Source organism: Xenopus laevis, chromosome 2S, assembly GCF_017654675.1.
Source record: "Xenopus laevis strain J_2021 chromosome 2S, Xenopus_laevis_v10.1, whole genome shotgun sequence".
In the NCBI taxonomy this organism is placed as follows: domain Eukaryota; kingdom Metazoa; phylum Chordata; class Amphibia; order Anura; family Pipidae; genus Xenopus; species Xenopus laevis.
The window spans coordinates 55,317,084-55,337,529 of NC_054374.1; the positions used below are offsets into that span (position 1 = coordinate 55,317,084).

Sequence of the window (20,446 nt, forward strand, 5' to 3'; positions counted from 1 at the left end):
CAAACCCAACACTGTGGGCCCATAGTTCTCCGGTTCCTGGGAGGGCCCCACGACTGCGCCTCTTCAGGTGGTGTCCGGTCAGCCCAGTGCCTGGGGGAACTTCTCACTCTGGCCTCTGTAGCCGCGGGATATCGAGGGGGACCCATTGGGGCGGCACTCCTCTGCCAGTAATCCGGCTGGACTGGGGCCATTGCTGAAACTTGCAACTGTGCCAACTGCTTCTGGATTTCTCCCACGGATGCACTGAGTGCCTTCACTGTCTCTTGCAGCTCCCATAGGCCTCCTCCTTGTCTCTGGCCACCGCTTCAGCCTGTACCTTGTGAAATTGCAGCGTAGCATCCACCAGGATACGTTCCCTGAGGATCTGGCGGAGGGGGGGACTGCGCAATCCCAGCACAAACTGGTCCCGAAGGATTTGGTCTCCAGTTCCAAGAACATTAGAGCCATTGGCCTCTCTTCTCTGTATGTGTGCCCATATCTCTTGAAGAGCATTCGCAAACTGGGGGATAGTCTCATCTTCAAGCTGGAAGCGAGTGAATAAGCGAGACCTAAGGCTGCCAGTACCGGCCGTTTCTCCGTAGATAGGCTCAAGAATTGAGAGTATGGCCTCCAGAGTCTTCCTCTCCTCCTCTGGGCGTAGCATTACAGTGCGTCTCGCATCTCCTTCCAGGGCGTTCAGCGCCACATCGGATTGCAGATCAGGAGTCAAATTGTACAACCTAAGGTTACTTTTAAGGTAAGTGGCCCAGTCTTCTAGCAGCATGTTCTGGCCGTCAAACCGTACTAGCTGGTTCAGTATTGCTCCTGCGGGCAAACACATGGTCGGAGCTACTCCCACGGCAGGAGGGGCAATGGGGGCTATGGCAGGAGCGGCCTCATGACCGGCTGGGTTCTGCATGGCGATCAATGTACCCTGCTCGCAGCGCCAACTGAAAGCGGGGGCGAGGGGTGGGCTCACAGATTCAGAGGGTACACGATGCCACACAGACACAGACAACGGTTCTTACCCAGCAGTGAAGTTTACTGAACAATAATAAACGATAAATAGCTGGGCATGTATAAACAGTCAGATAACAAGGTATAAATCACACAGTAACAGTAATATTGCCTAACCTAAAACTAGCTCCTGCTAAATATTCCCCCACAGTCCGCGAAGCAGCCTGGCTGCCCCTAAATGTTCCTTCCCGGTCTTTGTCTTTGGGGTGCACCCTTAAGTGCGCAATACTATTTGTAATCCACAGGTAATGTGTCCTTCTCTTTACACGAGGCTTCCCTGTATGCAGTTTCAAGCCCAGCGAAGTATGTCTCTAGCAATGTACTGTAATATACAAAATGTCACTGGTATGCACTATGATGCAGCGAAGCTGCGCTTACAGTTCCTTGGGTGCTTTAAGCAAGCTTTCCATGCTTCCTTCTGGATCCACAGGTCTTTCCACAGCCAAAACCACACAGACAGGAAACCCTGGATCATTCACTGCAAAACTGTCCTTAGGTGCTGCAGAAGGGAGACACACATCACTTCCTGTTCCTCTCAGGACTCCACCTCCTTAGATAATCTGTGATGCATTAATCGAACTTGTTCATACAACCCCAAACCTGTAATTACAGTTTACTAGCAGACTTGTGGGGTTCAGATCACTCCCCTAAATTAGCCTTATTCATGTTTTGAGAGGTGAATGAATATAAACTTTCATTACTTTACACAGCATTGTACTTATTCCATTTCCTTTGCGGCCACCTACTGACTGAAGTGACTAGTACAGGTAATTAAATACAAATATATTGTAGAACATGGCTTCATACCCTTACACTTGCTATTTGGAGAAATGGAGGGGTTTAATGTGGCAACCCTAGAGTTTGCTGAACTACATCTCCCAGAATCTTTACAAGGGCAGTCATGGGTGTCCGCAGAAAATTTTTTAAGGGGGGGGGGGCAAGGAGGCAAATTACTTGTACCAATATTTTGGTTTCAGAATCCACAAAGCTTTTATATAATATATAAAGTAGTACAATTGCATACGTATAGCATCGTCATTCTGTTACTGACACTACCATCAAATGGATCATTCCAATTTATCGATTTTTCATTACATTTAAAGGATGGCAAAGTGGCAAGTTCATGTATAAATACCCCCAGAGCTCACATAAAGATGGCAAAGTGGTAAGTTAATTTAAAATTACCCCCAGAGCTCACATAAAGATGGCAAAGGGCAAGTTAATTTATAAATACCCCCAGAGCTCACATAAATATGGCACAGTTGAAAGTTCATGTATAAATACCCCCAGAACACACATAAAGATGGCAAAGTGGCAAGCCCCCCCCCCCCTTGCCTCTATTTGTGGTCGCCCATTATGGTAGTTCAAATTATAAGCAGGCAGGCTGTGTGTAGCTCCCTCTTACAATATATTGAATTTCAACAGGAAAGAAAAAATGACAGTATTCGCACCGCTAGAAATGGTAATTGCCACGCCCACCGGTGCTGTATGTCTGAGCTCTCCTGACAGCACTTCTTCTACGGCACCCGGCTCCACATGAACACGACCCGCCCCTTCGTGTCTGGGCTTCAACTCCTGCCTTGCTGGGGCAAGCAAGAATGGAATTGAGCAGGGAGGGGGTGAGACAAAGAGAGAGCAGTGTACGTTATTACAATAGCATGCGCCAATCGGGGATGGAACACTGATGCTTTAAACGTGCAAGGGGTTATACCCAATTAACAAAATGGTCAACTGGTCTTCAATCATGCTACAGACAAGAACTTCAGTTTAATGCTACTTTCTTATTAGCATGCTCTTCTGGTACATTATTTGTTTGACCAACTTTACTCTAAACTCCGCCTTACTACCAGACTGATTGGACGAGCGTGTTCCTGTCTTTACTGTGATAGGAGCAGAGCACACACACACACACGCCTTATTCTCCTTGCCGCTGACCATAGGCGGATTTTCTTTAAGGCTAGGGGAGGCCAAACCTCCCCAAACCTGTGTTGACACTTTTACAATTGTAAATTAAGTAAAGTTAAAAAAAAAAAAACTGAGGAAAAAAAACTTAAAATCCTCTCTCTGACCTTTTTCAACACAGTGGTGAGCAGCAGCGGAGGAGTTTGAAGGGTCAGTGTTTTTTCTATATTAGAGGGAAAATTGTGGAAGCACTCAAGGCTAAATCAAAATATATTTAAATATAATGGAAGTGCTACTTACAATGCACTTCCCTGGGCCCCTGTCTCATAAATAATTCAGTATAAATGCAAGTGCATGTTTACAAAACAGGGGTTTTTAGTTACCAAAGTTATGATCATAAAATTGAAAAGCCACCATACCACGTCAAGGTAAACCCCATATGGCGGTCCCTAACTTATTTTTAAAAAAGAAAGATTTCTCTGCATAATAGCATTACCTGTGTTCAGTGTGTGTTGAGCATTGGTTTCAATTTGAAGGCTGAATCCTCCCCCGCCAGTAAAGGCTTTTAAGAGAGAGGGATTGCCCAAACCAACGCCCACATTTAAAAGCGTAGGACCACCAATAGTTTTAAAGGGTGGGTATGGGGTGCTATTGAAAAACCACATGAAGCTATGCCACAGCTTCAGGCCAATATACTATATTAGAGGGAAAATTGTGGAAGCACTCAAGGCTAAATCAAAATATATTTAAATATAATGGAAGTGCTACTTACAATGCACTTCCCTGGGCCCCTGTCTCATAAATAATTCAGTATAAATGCAAGTGCATGTTTACAAAACAGGGGTTTTTAGTTACCAAAGTTATGATCATAAAATTGAAAAGCCACCATACCACGTCAAGGTAAACCCCATATGGCGGTCCCTAACTTATTTTTAAAAAAGAAAGATTTCTCTGCATAATAGCATTACCTGTGTTCAGTGTGTGTTGAGCATTGGTTTCAATTTGAAGGCTGAATCCTCCCCCGCCAGTAAAGGCTTTTAAGAGAGAGGGATTGCCCAAACCAACGCCCACATTTAAAAGCGTAGGACCACCAATAGTTTTAAAGGGTGGGTATGGGGTGCTATTGAAAAACGACATGAAGCTATGCCACAGCTTCAGGCCAATATACTATATTAGAGGGAAAATTGTGGAAGCACTCAAGGCTAAATCAAAATATATTGGTGGTCCTACGCTTTTAAATGTGGGCGTTGGTTTGGGCAATCCCTCTCTCTTAAAAGCCTTTACTGGCGGGGGAGGATTCAGCCTTCAAATTGAAACCAATGCTCAACACACACTGAACACAGGTAATGCTATTATGCAGAGAAATTTTTCTTTTTAAAATAAGTTAGGGACCGCCATATGGGGTTTACCTTGACGTGGTATGGTGGCTTTTCAATTTTATGATCATAACTTTGGTAACTAAAAAACCCCTGTTTTGTAAACATGCACTTGCATTTATACTGAATTATTTATGAGACAGGGGCCCAGGGAAGTGCATTGTAAGTAGCACTTCCATTATATTTAAATATATTTTGATTTAGCCTTGAGTGCTTCCACAATTTTCCCTCTAATTCAGTGTATTTTCTGTCAAACACGCAGGCATCTTCCTTCTTTCAAACATGTTTGAATACTGATTGGTTTGCCCTTAGAGTTTAAGTCCCGGCAGTAATTATTAGTGCCATAAATAATGCCAGTTTCAGATCTTAAAGAGGTGTAATGCTTTCTTGGCCTATCCTGCCAATTAGGGGTTAAGAGTGTCCAGCTAGTGTATGAGCATGGGTTACACTATGAAACTACACTCAGGGCGGAGCCTTCGCTAAATGGAAGCTTCCCCTTTAAGATGGTGTAAAACTACAACCCACAGGCTAATTGGTGTGAAAGATAGAATAATGGACGCCAGGAGGTTCTTTATGCAGTAAAACAGGTGAGATGGTTTATTGAACAGAATATGCAAAGGCAATTGACCACAGGTTTACTCACGCAGGAGCTGTAGTAGGAGTTAGGGAGAAAGGATAGCATGATGATGATGCAGCATGTACAGATGTCACTCCTCAACTCAAACAGTAGGAAGAATATCTCAGTGTATTTTCTGTCAAACACGCAGGCATCATTATATTTAAATATATTTTGATTTAGCCTTGAGTGCTTCCACAATTTTCCCTCTAATTCAGTGTATTTTCTGTCAAACACGCAGGCATCTTCGCAAACATTAGTTTTATTACACATTAGAAGCTATAAATACAAGATAGTTGCAAAAAGGGTACAGTGATAAGTGTGTACAGCAGAGTAAAATGTATGGACAAGATAAGGGTTAATGCTGAACAAAATATTGATTTATCCTGATATATGGGGGTATTATACATGAAATTGCATGTATTGAGGGTATTTTACAGGAAACTGGCACTGCAATTAAAGGGGTTGTTCACCATATAATGTTTCTGCATCCATTAGAAAATGTACCTGGTGTACCGTTACTCACTATATACTGGAGTGTGTCAGTGCCCACTGCCTCTCACTTTATATTATATACCTGTGTGAAATTATCCACTGCTGGATGCTATAGATCAACTGGTTAGGAAGACAGTCAGACAGGTTTCATTTAGAGAAAAAGTTAAAATGATAGCTGTGTCTTTTATTTCAACTTTAATTATCATGCTACTACATCAGTGCACAAATGTACTTGGGGTGCAAACACTGCCTCTCACAGTATGTAATGTATTGGGGTGCCATTACCCACTTTCTCTAACTGTACATAATGTACTTGGGGTGTAAATTTAATAGTCTTTAATATAATTGCTGTATGGCAACCCCTCCCATTGTATAATATGACTGTGTTGATTCTATTACCTATTTCTCATGGTATAATTGCTGGAAATGACTTTAGGAGCACATTTACTTAGCTCGAGTGAAGGATTAGAATAAAAAATACTTAGAATTTCAAAGTGTTTATTTGGCTACTTCGACCATCGAATTGGCTACTTCGACCTTCGAACTATTCGACCATTCGATAGTCGAAGTACTGTCTCTTTAAAAAAAACTTTGACTACCTACTTTGCCACCTAAAACCTACCGAGCACCAATGTTAGCCTATGGGGAAGCTCCCCATAGGCTTTCCTAGCTTTTTTTGATCAAAGGAAATCGTTCGATCGATGGATTAATATTTTTCCTACGATCGTTCAAACGAACGAATTGCGGTAAATCCTTCGATTTCGATATTCAAAGTCGAAGGATTTTACTTAAACGGTTGAATATCGAGGGTTAATTAACCATCGATATTCGACCAATAGTAAATGTGCCCTTTATGTCTGCCTTTCAGTGAGTGCAACCATGTCAATATTTGTTGTGTCCATATGCGGTTTGATAACAAAGCACCCAAAAATATTTTCTGATTGCTCAGAATTAGAATCACAATACAGTTATTCCAGTACAGGTATAGGAACCCTTTATCCGGAAACCCGATATCCAGAAAGCTCTGAATTACGGAATGGTTGTCTCATAGACTCCATTTTATCCAAATGGTCCAAATTTTTGAAAATGATTTCCTTTTTCTGTGTAATAATAAAACAGTAGCTTGTACTTGATCCCAACTAAGATATAATTAATCCTTATTGGAAGCAAAACCAGCCTATTGGGTTTATTTTTAAATGTTTAATTGAATTTCTAGTAGACTTAAGGCATGAAGACCCAAATTACGGAAAGATCCGTTATCCGGAAAATCCCAGCATTCTGGATAACAGGCCTTGTACCTGTACTAGTAAATCAGAGGGTATTTAATGGATAAATCACTCCCTTGGGCTTTGGCACAGTTTCCACTGATAATTGGGTTGATAATTATTATACAAGTCCCCATGTAATTTAGCCTGTGTATGGCCAACTTTAGCCTCCCCAAACAAAAAAGTCACGCTCCGCCTATGCCGCTGACATTCTGGGTTCCGTCTGTGATTGGTTACTGTTTTCATATGTACAGCTGATTGGGCATCCCGGTCTTTCTGGTAATATTGTTCATATGAACGGCTGGGCCAGTGGTGCTTCCCCGGACTCTTCAGCCGCTGCTGTCCCAGCCTGCGCATAGTGTTGAGGAAGTAGGCATGGCCCGGCCCCCTGGACACCGCGCGACTGCAGAGTCTGCTTCCTCGGTAGTTACGCCACTGTGTCTGCTCTTTGCCTCATAATGGGAGCAATTTTACTTATCTCAAGGAGACAGCTTTGCCAGTTCTGGTTCAACACCACACAACAAAAACAACTTTGGCTGTCTGAAGGGTCATGTGCTGACCTCTATGGGGTGCCGTTTGTCCTAAATATATTCTGTATACAAAACCAACCCTAGTACACAGAATTGATGTCTTTCATGGTATATAAGTATTTATGACCACACACAGAAAAAATATACAAAAGACTTATTTCTATTAAAGAATGAAAACAAAATCTGGTTAGTGCACAAAAGGATGTCATTATATTACAAACTCCATTCTGTACATTTTTACAAGCAATCTCCATGTAATGGACGCACTTATGTGCAAAGTTACTTACAGAATGTATTATGTAAAAAGAAAAACTTGGACATAATATATAATAGTGTAACTAACTAGTGCATGCCAAGCTAGATTTGAATGACAAATAAGATATTTGTGACAGAAAGCGAGATTTTATAGTACAGGATTAATTCTTTCCACAAAATGAAAGCTCAGTTTCACAAAACAGATAAAATAACCATTCTGTGAAGCAACACTGTCAGTCACATTCCTGAACCAATAAGAACAAAGCTTATTGCCATATAACAAACAAGATGAGAAGTTGCCAGCTCTGCTCCACATGGCTGCATCATCCCTAAGGCATAGGATCTGGCCTGCTATAGAGGGCGCCCTCTGCTGCATAGTAATAAACATGAACAAACATTTCCTAAAAGGGCTGCTGTTAAACACTACAGGTTCATAATTGGAAGTTTTTACAAATGGCTGAGAAATATAATGCTGCACTTTTGGTTAAGGGCATTCACTGATTCACTCCTGTTCTTGGTTCCCTGTTCTTGTTTCCCTCTTCCTGTCTAAGCTGAGAGCAATAATGGAGCAGGCCACACCTACCTGCCATGTTGTAATGTACCGGAAGTAGGGGTGTAACTACAGAGGAAGCAGACCCTGCGGCTGCAGGGGGGACCCAAGAGGTATAGGGGCCCATGAGACCCTAATTCATATACAGTTTCAATAAATATTGGTAAAACAAGTCAACCTCTAAACATTTTGGGGGCCTGAAAAAGAATTTACTGCGGTGCCCAGTAATATCTATAAGTTTCTGTGCTTCTCTGGCTGCTTTGCCTGAACTAACACAGCAGAATCATTTAATCCACTATCAGCCAGTTAATCACACATCATCTTGCAGCCTAACCCATCATTATAATTGGTCTAATTTCCTTCAATTATATTTCTGACAAACTCTCAGTCAGTTATAAGTTTTGTATGTGATTGTTAGGCTCCAATGTTTCTTCCTAGCTAGTAATCTTGCACCAGTTAGCTTTTAGCAGTCTCTTAATAATGTGCTTAGCTATAGTTCAACTACTACATAATAGGTTTAGCCAGAAATGTGGGACTGATCATGTGCGAACACATTCTGTATAGTATGATGTGTAGGTTATATGAGCAGCCACTCCCGAGTACTGTGTGTAAACAAAAGGGGTCATTTAGGCAGGGGCAATTTTAGGGGATCATAATATATTTATATAGAAGCAACAAGCTGCACAATGCTTTACATTCATTTATAACAAAAGGGCTCTAATGATGCCGTCCCCTTACCGGCCAGTGCTTACCCCTTACACTAGGGCCGGAACTAGGGGTAGGCGGAAGAGGCACGTGCCTAGCGCGCAAAGTTGGAGGGGTGCCAGGCACAGTACCTCTTCTGCAGATTCCCCCTAGTTCTAACCCCCATCTGCACAAGTGCAAGAGCAATCTCAGCACCGTGGACGCTCACGCTCCTCTGCGCATGCGCATGTATGCATCATCTGTGCGTGTGCTGGTCTGTGCATGTGAGTGTTTGTGCGCACTCAATTGTTCACCTGCGTGCATGTGGAGGGGGGGGGGCGACATAGTAGGCTGGGTTGCTTAGGCGGTTAGGGCGCCCAGCCAACTTGGCCAGCACTGCCTTTCACATCAGAGCGGGTCGAGGGGGGGCACAACACTAGTGCAGAGAGCACAACTGCGCACATGTCACATCAGTAATGACAATACCCAGAATTAGAAAAGAGCAATTGGGTCTGATTAGTGTAAGAGCACAAAATAGTTGTGCAAATTGTAATGCATTGGATGCAATTGTGTCAGACATCTCACCTGCATTCTGCATTGTGGTTAAAAAAAAACATGGCAACTGTAGTTATAATGACCCCTAAAGTCTATGTAGTACATTGTGTAACCTTGTTGATTAGGGATAGTGATGGGCGATTAAATTCGCCAGACACAAATTCTGTGCGAATTACCACATTTTGCAGCAAGCGAATTAATTTGCCGGCAAAAAATCCACCACATCCAAAAAAATTTGCAAGCATCAAAATTGTCACGTGCATAAAACTTTTTGTGTGTATAATATAATTAGAAAAATAGTATTTTCCTTAGAGTGAGTTCAAAATTTTTCAACAAGACTATGCTGCTGAACTCCATCCGCCAGTGGGTCATTCAGCTGCCTTGCTGAGCCACATATGCCAGATTAATCAGTATGGGAAAACTTCACCCATGGGTATCTCTGCTCATTCACAAACTGTTACTCTGCTTTTGACAAAGCTGCCATAGTGATGAAATATGGTTTAATGGATTGGTATATAATCTGGCATATGTGGCTATACAAGATTTATAACTGACTCTGAGAGTTTGTCAGACATCACTGAAGGGATATTGGACCAATTATAATGATGGGAATACCTCCCAACATTTTGGAAATAAAAAGAGGGACAAAAAATTTGGCACGTGTGGTGTGGCAATTTTTTTGACCACACACATTTTTGTGGCCACACCCCCTAATTACCATGTTCATTTCACAAAATTTTGTAGGTTATTAAAGTTTGAACATATTTCTGTTTTTTTTCAGTTATTACAGTTTTGCTAATGAAGGTGAATTGCCCTTTAAGCTTTGAGTCTAACATTTCCCAAGGGACCTGTTATCTTATATTGTTACAATTACTTATTTGCTTATCTTGAAATTGTTACAAAAGTATCTTATCTGCAGCTGTGGCTGTTCTGGGCTCTCTGCCAAAAGCCAATTAAGTTAGGAATATTGTTTCTTTTCCTGGCTGTTCTGTGCAGAGAAAAACGGGACTTTTCAGTACAAATGAGGGACAGTGGGTTGAGCTGTCAAAAGAGGGACTGTCCCTCTAAAAAAGGGACAATTGGGAGGTATGATGATGGGTTAGGCTGCAATATGATGTGTGATAAACTGGCTGGTGGTGGATTAAATGAGTCTGCTGTGTTAGTTCAGGCAAAGCAGCCAGACAAGCACAGGAACGTCTGGACTCAGTGGGGTAACAAGATATTACTGGGCCCCGCATCAAATTATTTTTCAGGCCCCCAAAATGTTTAGAGGTTGACTTGTTTCACCAATATTTATTGAAACTGTATATGAATTAGGGTCTCATGGGGCCCCTATACCTCCTGGTCCCCCCTGCAGCCACAGGGTCTACTTCCATTATAGTTACGCCCCTGCTTCTGGTACAATTATTACAACATGGCAGGTAGGTGTGGCCTGCCCCATTATTGCTCTCAGCTTAGACAGGAAGAGCGAAACAGGAATGCATCATAAGACAATGGCAAAACAGCAGGAGTGCCCAAAATGTCAACACAAGCAGGTTACTACACTAAGAATAGCCATATAACAGCAGCCCTTTTAGTAAATGTTTGTTCGTGTTTATTACTATGCAGCAGAGGGAACATTAGAGGGCACCCTCTATAGCAGGCCAGATACTATGCCTTAGAGATGATGCAGCCATGTGGAGCAGAGGTGGCAACTTCTCGTTTGTTATATGGCAATACGCTTTGTTCTTATTGGTTTAGGATTGTGACTTTACAGTATTGCTTTACAGATTGGATATTTTATCTGTTTTGTGAAATTGAGCTTTCATTTTGTGGAAAGAATGAATCCTGTACCATAAAATCCTGCTTTCTGTCACAAATATCTATTTTGTCATTCAAATCTAGCTTGACATGCCCTAGTTAGTTACACTATTATATATTATGTCCAAGTTTTTTTACATAATTCATTCTGTAAGTAACTTTGCACATAAGTGCATCCGAGGTTATACATTTGTAAGACAGATTGCTTGTTAAAATGTACAGATTGTAATATAGTGACTTACTTTTGTGTACTAACCAGATTTTGTTCTCAATCTTAAATAGAAATAAGTCTTTTGTATATTTTTTTATCTGTGTATGGTCACAAATACTTATATACCATGAGAGACATTAATTCTGTGTATTAGGGATTGTTTTGTATACAGAATGTATTTGGGACAAACAGCACCCCATATGTCTCCTGCTCTGTTCTGCCCTATGCTTCCTGTGTGTGCCCTGTGTGTGCCTTGCTCTGCCTGTGAAACATAAGCCTGGTATTTGTTCTGGGGGTTTGTTAGCATTTGAAAATTGTTAGGGGCCCCTAAGGTGCTTAATTGTGTGCTGGGTGTACTGTGTTATCCACAGGAGGGGGGGGAAGGAGTCATATGGATGTAAGGGTATGTCTTAATATGACAACCTTTTTCACATATGAGTAATATCCCTGCAGTGAGGACCAACCATTTGGTTTTTTGGTGTGCTATTAATGTGGACATGGTTTTGTGGTAACATGGGTGTGGTTTAAAGTAGGTGTGTTCCATTATCGGCCCTCCACCATGTAGACAGAAGTTGGACAGCACTGTAGTAGATCAATTCATGTTGAGAAGATGTGATTTTTTTTTAATTTGGGCTTGCCAACAGTTAATTGTTTAAATTCTATTTTTGGTGTTAGTTGTTTTATTTATGTTTGCTTTGACTTTTTTAATTTACATTGAGAGTGTTTACTGTGTTGTATATGATAAAATTTTGTATTTGGGACGTGGTTAGGCAATATTGTCCTTTGACTTTCCTTGAAATGTTGGAACATTTTTTTATTTGTTTGCACATACAGGGTTGGACTCAGATCCGCACCTACATCCGCAAAGAAAGCTTCTTAATGATAGTGCAGGCGCGCACAGGGCGCACCCGTGGCACACGGCACGGCACACACACATACTTGCATTGCACACACATATACACGTGCTGCGCCGCCGCTTGTGCACACACATGGTGCGCAGCCGAAGGGGGCCCTGGGGCATTTGATCTGCCTGAAAGCATCTAGTAGCTTTCAGGCAGATCAAATGCTCCACTCATTAGAAACACATGACTGCAGCAGGGTGTTGGTAAAATCTGAGCTTTCATTAAAAAACATTACTTGACATGTTTTGTGCCCAGTGTTGGGGCTGCACGCACACAACTTTTTCATGGATTAGTGCAAATGGCTGTGGGCATAAGCCCCTAGGCTTATGACCCCGGCCATTGGCACTAAGCCAAGAAGTAGTTGTATCCATTTACGAGAGACCTTGGGTTTAATAAAACAATAAATTCGAGTTTTTTGAGTAATATTTGATAAAGTTGTACGGTTCGAATTAAAACTCTAATTTTCTGGTTTTGTTTTTTGATTTTAAACTTGAAAAAAAAAATTTTTTAATCTGATTTTTTGGACCTGAAATATTAGTAAAGAAGCCAAATTCATGGAATTAGGCTGGGTTTCTTTCTGGTTAAATATGAGGGGAAAAATCAGTTTAAGTAAATAACCCCCTTAAAGTAATAAATAATTATTGTTATATCTCTTGTGTATCTCTGGGCTGGTACAGTAAATTCATATAAATATTAGGCTTTATGCCCTGTTTAAAGCTTTTTACGTTTATAAAGCACCAAACAAAGATATTATTAAGGTAAACATACTCCCTATGTTTTTCACATAAAATATTTTGTCAGGGCTATAAATACAGATAAACCTTAAACTTAATTTGTATCTTATGTTCCTAGTGTCAGAAAATGAGGGGGGAGAGGAGGAGCCTGAAGAAGATGGTATGTACAAACACAAGGGGTATTTTACATCTGTAACCGCACTTGTTGTCCTACAAATTTCTCCATAGTTGGCAGCATGTAAAACCCCATTCATTACTTGTGTCAAAGGGCAATTTTTGCACTTTTGTTTATTCTGTATGTGCTTGCGAATGATCTGTCCTTCCTGCCTACTGTTCTGAATTGAGCTCTGCTGTGTCAATTGGAGTGTTTGATTTGTACTAATCTTAAAGGAACATGGGAGTTGCAGACAGCATTACTTGCTTAGCACAACCCAATAATAACATAACAACCAAATTATAGACACGGACACATACATGGTGGAGAATGGCCGCAGCTGTTTATTAAATATCATATCAATCAGAACATTAACCATTGCTAATGATCCTAATACCTGCTCATACATATCTTCCCAGCCAGCCTCTGCATCAGATCTCTGCAGCGGACCGTCTTAAAGATTAACAACAAATATTCTTAAGCCCCGCCAATTTACCACCTAGCCAATAGCATACCTCCACGTCAATGCAATTAAACCATTACATTGGCCTTGGCCATTCCCCACACATGTAAAACTCTCTCTATTGCACTTTGGAATCCCATGTTCAGAATGTCAAAACCGATATCTGACAAATGTACCCTGTCCGAGCAATACAGGCCAACTCATAGTGCCTATAAACCAAAATATTAACTGTCTTGGAAAATTTTGAAATAGAAAAATTAAGTTTTTTACGGCATCTCTCAACGGGATGAAAGCCTGCATCTTGAAGCCAGACTAATCTGGGCACAACTTCAGAACAAATTATCACAGTATTGGGAAAAATAAATTTGATCTGAGCAAGGTCTCTTTTTTTATATTACGAATTAAGTACATTTTTCTTCCCTTTCCTATGTCATTCCCAGATAAATGGATCAGAATAATTGCTGGGAAACCCCAACGAGATTTCATTTGCAAAATTATTGGTAATAAATCTGGCCATTTAAGGCCTCGAATGCCCATCCAAACAATTCTAACATCTTTAATGCCTAAATTAGTTGTGTAGGTTTGTTGTTCTGCTCTAGCTCTTGCTCTATGGACGAAAGAGTGTCCAATAATCCAGACCAATGTGGGAGAAACTGTAACGAAGAAGATAAGACTTACTAAACAAGGATAGGTCTAACATAAAGTTGATATCTAGAGGAGTTCCATCTGCCAAGCCTTTTGATGAACTCTTCTCCTAAACCCATCAATGAGGCTTGCGTGGCAGCTCCAATGGAGAAAGAATGTGTGTTCTAGTGGTCAGGTGGTATACCTAATTTACTGACCGCTCCTTTGAGAATTTTCACAAATTGAAAGCTTGTAACAAAAGATCCATCACTGTGTATAAAGAAAGGGCCAGGAAAGCAGGGCCTGACTTGCTGATAATGGCTAAAAGCTAATACTGGGCATATCGACTGTTCCGTGCTATTACCAAGCCAAAGGGTTGTCCCTCTCCCCACTTTATCCGTTTTTGATTTTTTTAATATAATTTTTAATTTACTCTCAACCAAATGAATGTCTTCACTCCCAATACCCCCTGGGGACCTTTTACTATGAGAGACCGACTCACTTACCCGAAGGGCACCAAAGAAAGACACCGAAAATAACAAAGTAAACAACATTGTTTCAAACTGAGAATATCATATTTGAGGTAGAACTAAAACTAAATCTTTCAACAATGATAATGTGATGGGTCTCCTAATGTCAACAGCTTGTGTAATCCTACCAACACCCCGAAGGATTTGTTTGACCAAAAAGGATTTAGTTATGTCAGCTTCACCTTGAACCTTTAAAAAGGATATGCCTGCTAATTTTTTCATTATAGCTGAAAGAGAGTACTGAGCCTCAACTTGCTCCAGTACAAAAGACAATAAGACATCACTGTCCCCTTGATAATGATCTTTGGGAAAACTTGTTTTGAACTTCATCCACTCATTCCAGCTTGCGATGTAAGCATGCCAAATTTTCAGCTACTTGAGAAGAGACAGCCCCCCTGCTTATATGCGTTGACGCCACAAAGCTAACAAAGATTTTATGACATCATTGGTAGAATAGTTACCAATCACTCGGATGGGTTGACTCTCCTCCTGAGGGGTAAAACCAGTAGGCTGGGGTGCGCTGTGAATGGCAGATGATGAAAAGGGGCGTCCTCTGCAGTCAGGTGGCAGAACCGGGTGCCCTATAGTGTTACAGCTGGAGGGCCCCGGTTCTGGGTGGCTTTGCAGTCCCCTGCCGACCTGGTGCCCGGCGTAGGAGCCAGTGATGTAACTAGAGGGGGGCGGGCCCTGGCGCGGGATGCGCTGCTGGCCCGCCGCCCCCCCACCCTGAGGGGGTGCGGGCCCTGGCCCAATTGCACCCGCTGCTCCCCCAGTAGTTACGCCACTGGTAGGAGCTGCCAGACCTCCCCCTCACCCTTTGGGCCCTAAAAGTGTTACAGCTATTTTGTTGGAGTGGCCCACCACTTGCAACAGCGGTGGAACTCACTCGCGATGGAGGGGGGGAAGCCGACAGCCAAACTCCTGTTTGCGGTGGGTCAGCAACGATCCTCTTCTTGGCGAAGACCGCTGACGTCATCTGGGTTCTTTTCTTTGCCGCTTGTTTTCCTTTGGTGTTCCTCTTGGTGGCGACGATCCGCCTCTTTCCTGGTCCACGCGAAGCTGGGGTGTGCTGGATGGCGACGGCAGAAGGGGCTCCTGAAGATGACGCAGCTTCCTCTGATGGCGATCCTGGAGGCTCTGCAGTCGGAAGTGGTGATGACTGATGGCGTCAACGATGATGCGAGCTGGCATTGCTGAAGGAGCGTCTGGGTGTCTTCGTGTCCTGGATCCATCCAAGGATGTCGCGAAGTCTGCCGCCCGGATTCTCTTCAGCCATTTTCCAATCGATCCTCTCGCGTCGTCTGCCGGTGAAGAATGAAGAGCGTTCGTCCAGCTTGCCTTTATATAGCCGGCTTTCGTGGCTTTTCACGCAAAGCCACGCTCCTTTTTTGAATCGACCGATCAGAAGGCCAGGATTGAAAATTGACCAATCGGATGCAAGGTAAGTTTTTACAGAGAAAAATACACAAGGTAAAAAACAATTCAGAAAAAGGAGCTGTCACACTCCCATGTTAGGGAAAGTTAAGTCTCTCCCCATTCAGTAACACCAAAACTGAAAGTGTGAAATGACAATTTAATGTACTGCTGCCCTGCACTGATAAAACTGGTGGACTTCATTTTTTTGTGTTACTGGTCCTTTAATGCACTGACTGCAATTTTGTCAGGTATGACTCTGCCAGGTGAACATAACAATGCTGCATTCTGGAAAAAAATCCTGCATCATTGGGAAAAACATGGCAATTGCACTGTAAATTGCAGTTTGTTCACTGCACATGCTGTCATAAATGACTCATAAATGTGTACTCTAAAGTCATTTGCCACTATGGGCAAAGTTTCCTTCTCAAAGACTTTGAGAAAGGGGCACGGTGCTATCCTGAAACACTAGTCTGTACTGAAATAAGTTTGGGTGCCCAGGTTATTGAGGAGTGTTATTCTGCCATTATCTGCCCATATGTATCCAGTTTATAAAATTCACTTCCTGCAATGACATTACTGAAGGATACAAGGTTAAATAAATTGAATAAAAACTATAATACTGCTGGTTTTAAAACACATTACATTCATTCAGAAGTTAGCTTTTGGGGCTAAGTAGATAGTGCTTTACTTTAGTTTAGCTTTCGTCTCAAAAAAATTAGAGGGTTCATTTGTGCACATGTACAGTTATCCAAATCAGATCTTTTGCTTTTCAATTTGTTTGTAGACTTCAAAGCCAATTGCAGATTGGTTGCTATTGCCATCTGCAATATGTTAGTAAAATAGTACATATTCGAAAATAATTTTTTCAAAATCAGTGATGACACCTTTTAAAAAATATATTCCCAGGACCTGATTTCCTTGGGATGAAACTTTGCTCATTTAAATATGCAGATTTGGGTTTGTATTTTTTTTGGGATTCAAGTCTTTTCTGGTGGATTTTTAGCAAGTCCTAAAATTATGAACTTGGTACATCCCTACAAATTATACATTATAATATAATAGTATTCCCTTATTTTAGATATTATAACAAAGTATGTTAGTGGAAGAATTTTAACATACAGAGTAACATAGTAAGTTAGATTGAAAAAAGACACAGTTTAACTCTATTTTTTAGCCTAACTGCTAGTTGATCCAGAGGCAAAACACCCAATTTGAAGCCTCTCTAATTTGCCTCAGAGGGGGAAAATTCCTTCCAGACTAGTCCCTGGATCAACTTGTACCATGAGCAATTATTAACTATACATAGTAAAGGATGTTAAAAAAACGTAGTTTGAGCTCATTAAGTTCATGCTTTGCAAAATATTTCTCAATAACCTGATTTAGTTGGTGGGAAAAAACCTCTCAGAATGACAGTTACTAATTAATGCTACTTGCATGAAAGAAGTCTAGGATACATTTAATTTGTATCATGGTCATATCAGTGTAACAACAATCTGAGCTATCCAGGCTACTGCTATTGGTATGAGCATGGGTTACATTGCGACTTACACAACAGGGTAAGGGCCTTCGCCAAGTGGTAGCTTTCCCTTGGGGTATAGTAGAACTACAAAACACGGGCTACTGACAATAGGAGGTTCTTATAATGAAATAACAAATGGATTTATTATATGCATTTGACCACAGGCTTACTCACGCAGGGGGAGGTAATTAGCATATCCTATATAGTTGAATGGATAGATGAGGTAGATACAGCAAAGTGGAGACTGTGACTCCCATAAGGCATAGTAGTCAAGCATACATCAATTCCCTCAGGCAATACACCTTTAGGTGGTCTGGATCCGGATATATGCAGACACAGATAATGAAGAGGAAGCAAATGAAGAGGAAGAAGGTAAATAATATTGTACAGTGGTCAGTACAAAATATAGACATTTTCCCCCTTGTTTCAGTATTACAAGAACTAGCCTAGTTCATTCTAATGAACCACACTCTCTTGCTCTTCCTGAAGGCCATATATTCCGTCAGCTCTAATTTTCTGATAGCCTAGTCCTACTGTACCTCATGCTGTAACTGCAAGCTTCTACCACTGCCAACTCAATATGAAAACCCCCACTGCTCTTTCCCTACCTACCTCAATATCCCGTATTTTAAAGGAGAACTAAACCCTAAAAATAATTATGGGTAGAAATTCAGAATTTTATGTACTGAAATTACTGCACCACTCATATAAGCTGCTGCTACAGGGCTGTTTACTTAATTCTGATGCAAATTGCACGGATTTCTATGCTACCATGTAATGAGAAACTGAATGAAATATTAACAGTCCTGTTATATTTATATTCTATCTGTGTGTCGGCCCCTAAACTGACAGCAGCATAGACCATGTGCTGTATATCAGCAGAAAACAAGATGGGGAGCTACTGGGATATCTTTGCAGGCTAAAGAGCTAAGGTGGCTTAGGGTTAGTAGAGAAGCCTGAAGCATATTGTATTGCTTTCCTGGCCTTTGATAAGCTTTAGTTCTCTTTTAAAGATTTTTAAAGTTATTTTGATTTAAATTTACTTCTTGTGGGCCATCCATGGGTTAACAGTATACAGTATACTATTTTCTAATAGTCAGAGCAGCTTCTCAATGGAAAAGCTTAATTAGAAAATTAGAAAAACTAGAAAGCTAACATTCACATTCAAATCTAATAAGTACCAGATATTTTCAATACAATTGTTTCTATTTAGCTTATGATACATTCCATATGGATAAGGATTTTTAGTGTTGCATTGGTTTATTCACACACAGGTGTAAATGAGGAACAAGAAGTTAAGGTATTTTTTTGCCCATTTCCAAAACAATAGTTGCCATTTTGCTTAAGAGATGGGATAACCGGTAACTCAATCTCATGTAATGTACAAATTCTCCCAGTTTAAACTTTGTCTTTACATCTGCTACCATTGTATTTGTGGAACAATACTCAAGAGTTATCTTTCTCTCACTTAGTACAGATCTAAGAAAATGGTATTTGATATCAAAATGTTTGCACCTTGTTTATCTTCAAAACTTTTTACTGGCTCATATTGACATTTAGGGGCAGATTCACTAAGGGTCGAATTTCGAAGTTAAAAATACTTCGAAATTCGACCCTCGAATTGAAATCCTTCGACTTCGAATATCGAAGTCGAAGGATTTAGCGCTAATCCTGCGTTCGATCGATCGAAGGATTTTTCGTTCGATCGAACGATTAAATCCTTCGAATCGAACGATTCGAACGATTTTAATCCAACGATCGAAGGAAAATCCTTCGATCAAAAAAAGGTTAGCAAACCTATGGGGACCTTCCCCATAGGCTAACATTGACTTCGGTAGGTTTTATCTGCCGAAGTAGGGGGTCGAAGTTTTTTTTAAAGGGAAAGTAATTCGACTATCGAATGGTCGAATAGTCGAACGATTTTTACTTCGATTCGTTCGATTTCGTTCGAATTCGAACGAATTTAACCAATTCGATGGTCGAAGTACCCAAAAAATACTTCGAAATTCGAATTTTTTTCATTCGAATCCTTCACTCGAAGTTAGTGAATCTGCCCCTTACTGTCCATTTATAAACTCTCCTGTGTGGTAGCAGTCAGTGCTATATATTCAGCCTCACAGGAAGACAGTGGGTTGTTTGTTTGTTCCAAGAAATCAATGCACCATTCCTGGATAGACTAAAACAATATCCTGTTGTGCTTCTTCTGTCAATTAGGTCTGAGGCCCCACTAGCATCATTATATGCCTCAAGTTTTAAGTTCTCCTTACATTTTCTTAACCCAAAAGTACCTTTTACATATCTAGCTTTGTATGTTTCAGATCCATCTGCATTGCTTTTTTTTCCCCATCTACCCCCACTGCATTTTTACCTTCTGGTAGAGTGTTCAGTGTGAACGTATCATTATCTTTTAGAGAATCTATTTAATCTTTCACTGCATTAAGCCATATATATGACTGGGTGAATCTATGACTTCTCTAAAAGTATTATGTGCTCTGTAACAGTAGTTAATGTTTGTCAGTATCTGATCATTACAATCTGACTTTAGTAGATCAGTCATCTAAGTACTGTCCCTTTTGGGGTATCTTGTACAATGGCGGTCCTGTATTTGGCCATTATCACTGTCCTCTGCACTCTCAACTTCAGATACTGGGACATCTCCTGGATTTGAGTTTAATATAGGGCGTACACACCTTTCCCTATAAATGTTACATCAGCATCTATAACACATCAGTTTGAGTTTGTCTCTCCGTTACACTCTTTGTAATGAACTTTACTAGCCTGTGTTTAAATACCTTTCCAGTGCTTGGGTAATACACCAGGTATGAGGGACTATTTCTGTCATATCCTACAAAAATTACCTTTTTACGCT

General features: G+C 41.0%; 1 protein-coding gene across 3 annotated transcripts in view; it reads left to right on the forward strand.

The window, feature by feature from the left end:
- Positions 1–20,446, forward strand: part of tnnt2.L (troponin T2, cardiac type L homeolog) — an 85,784-nt gene that overhangs the window by 23,107 nt on the left and 42,231 nt on the right. For 2 of the 3 annotated variants that reach the window (XM_041583033.1, XM_018248142.2), the window contains exon 4: positions 12,990–13,031. In XM_041583033.1, the coding sequence (XP_041438967.1) occupies positions 12,990–13,031 (42 nt within the window). 3 annotated transcript variants of the gene reach the window in all.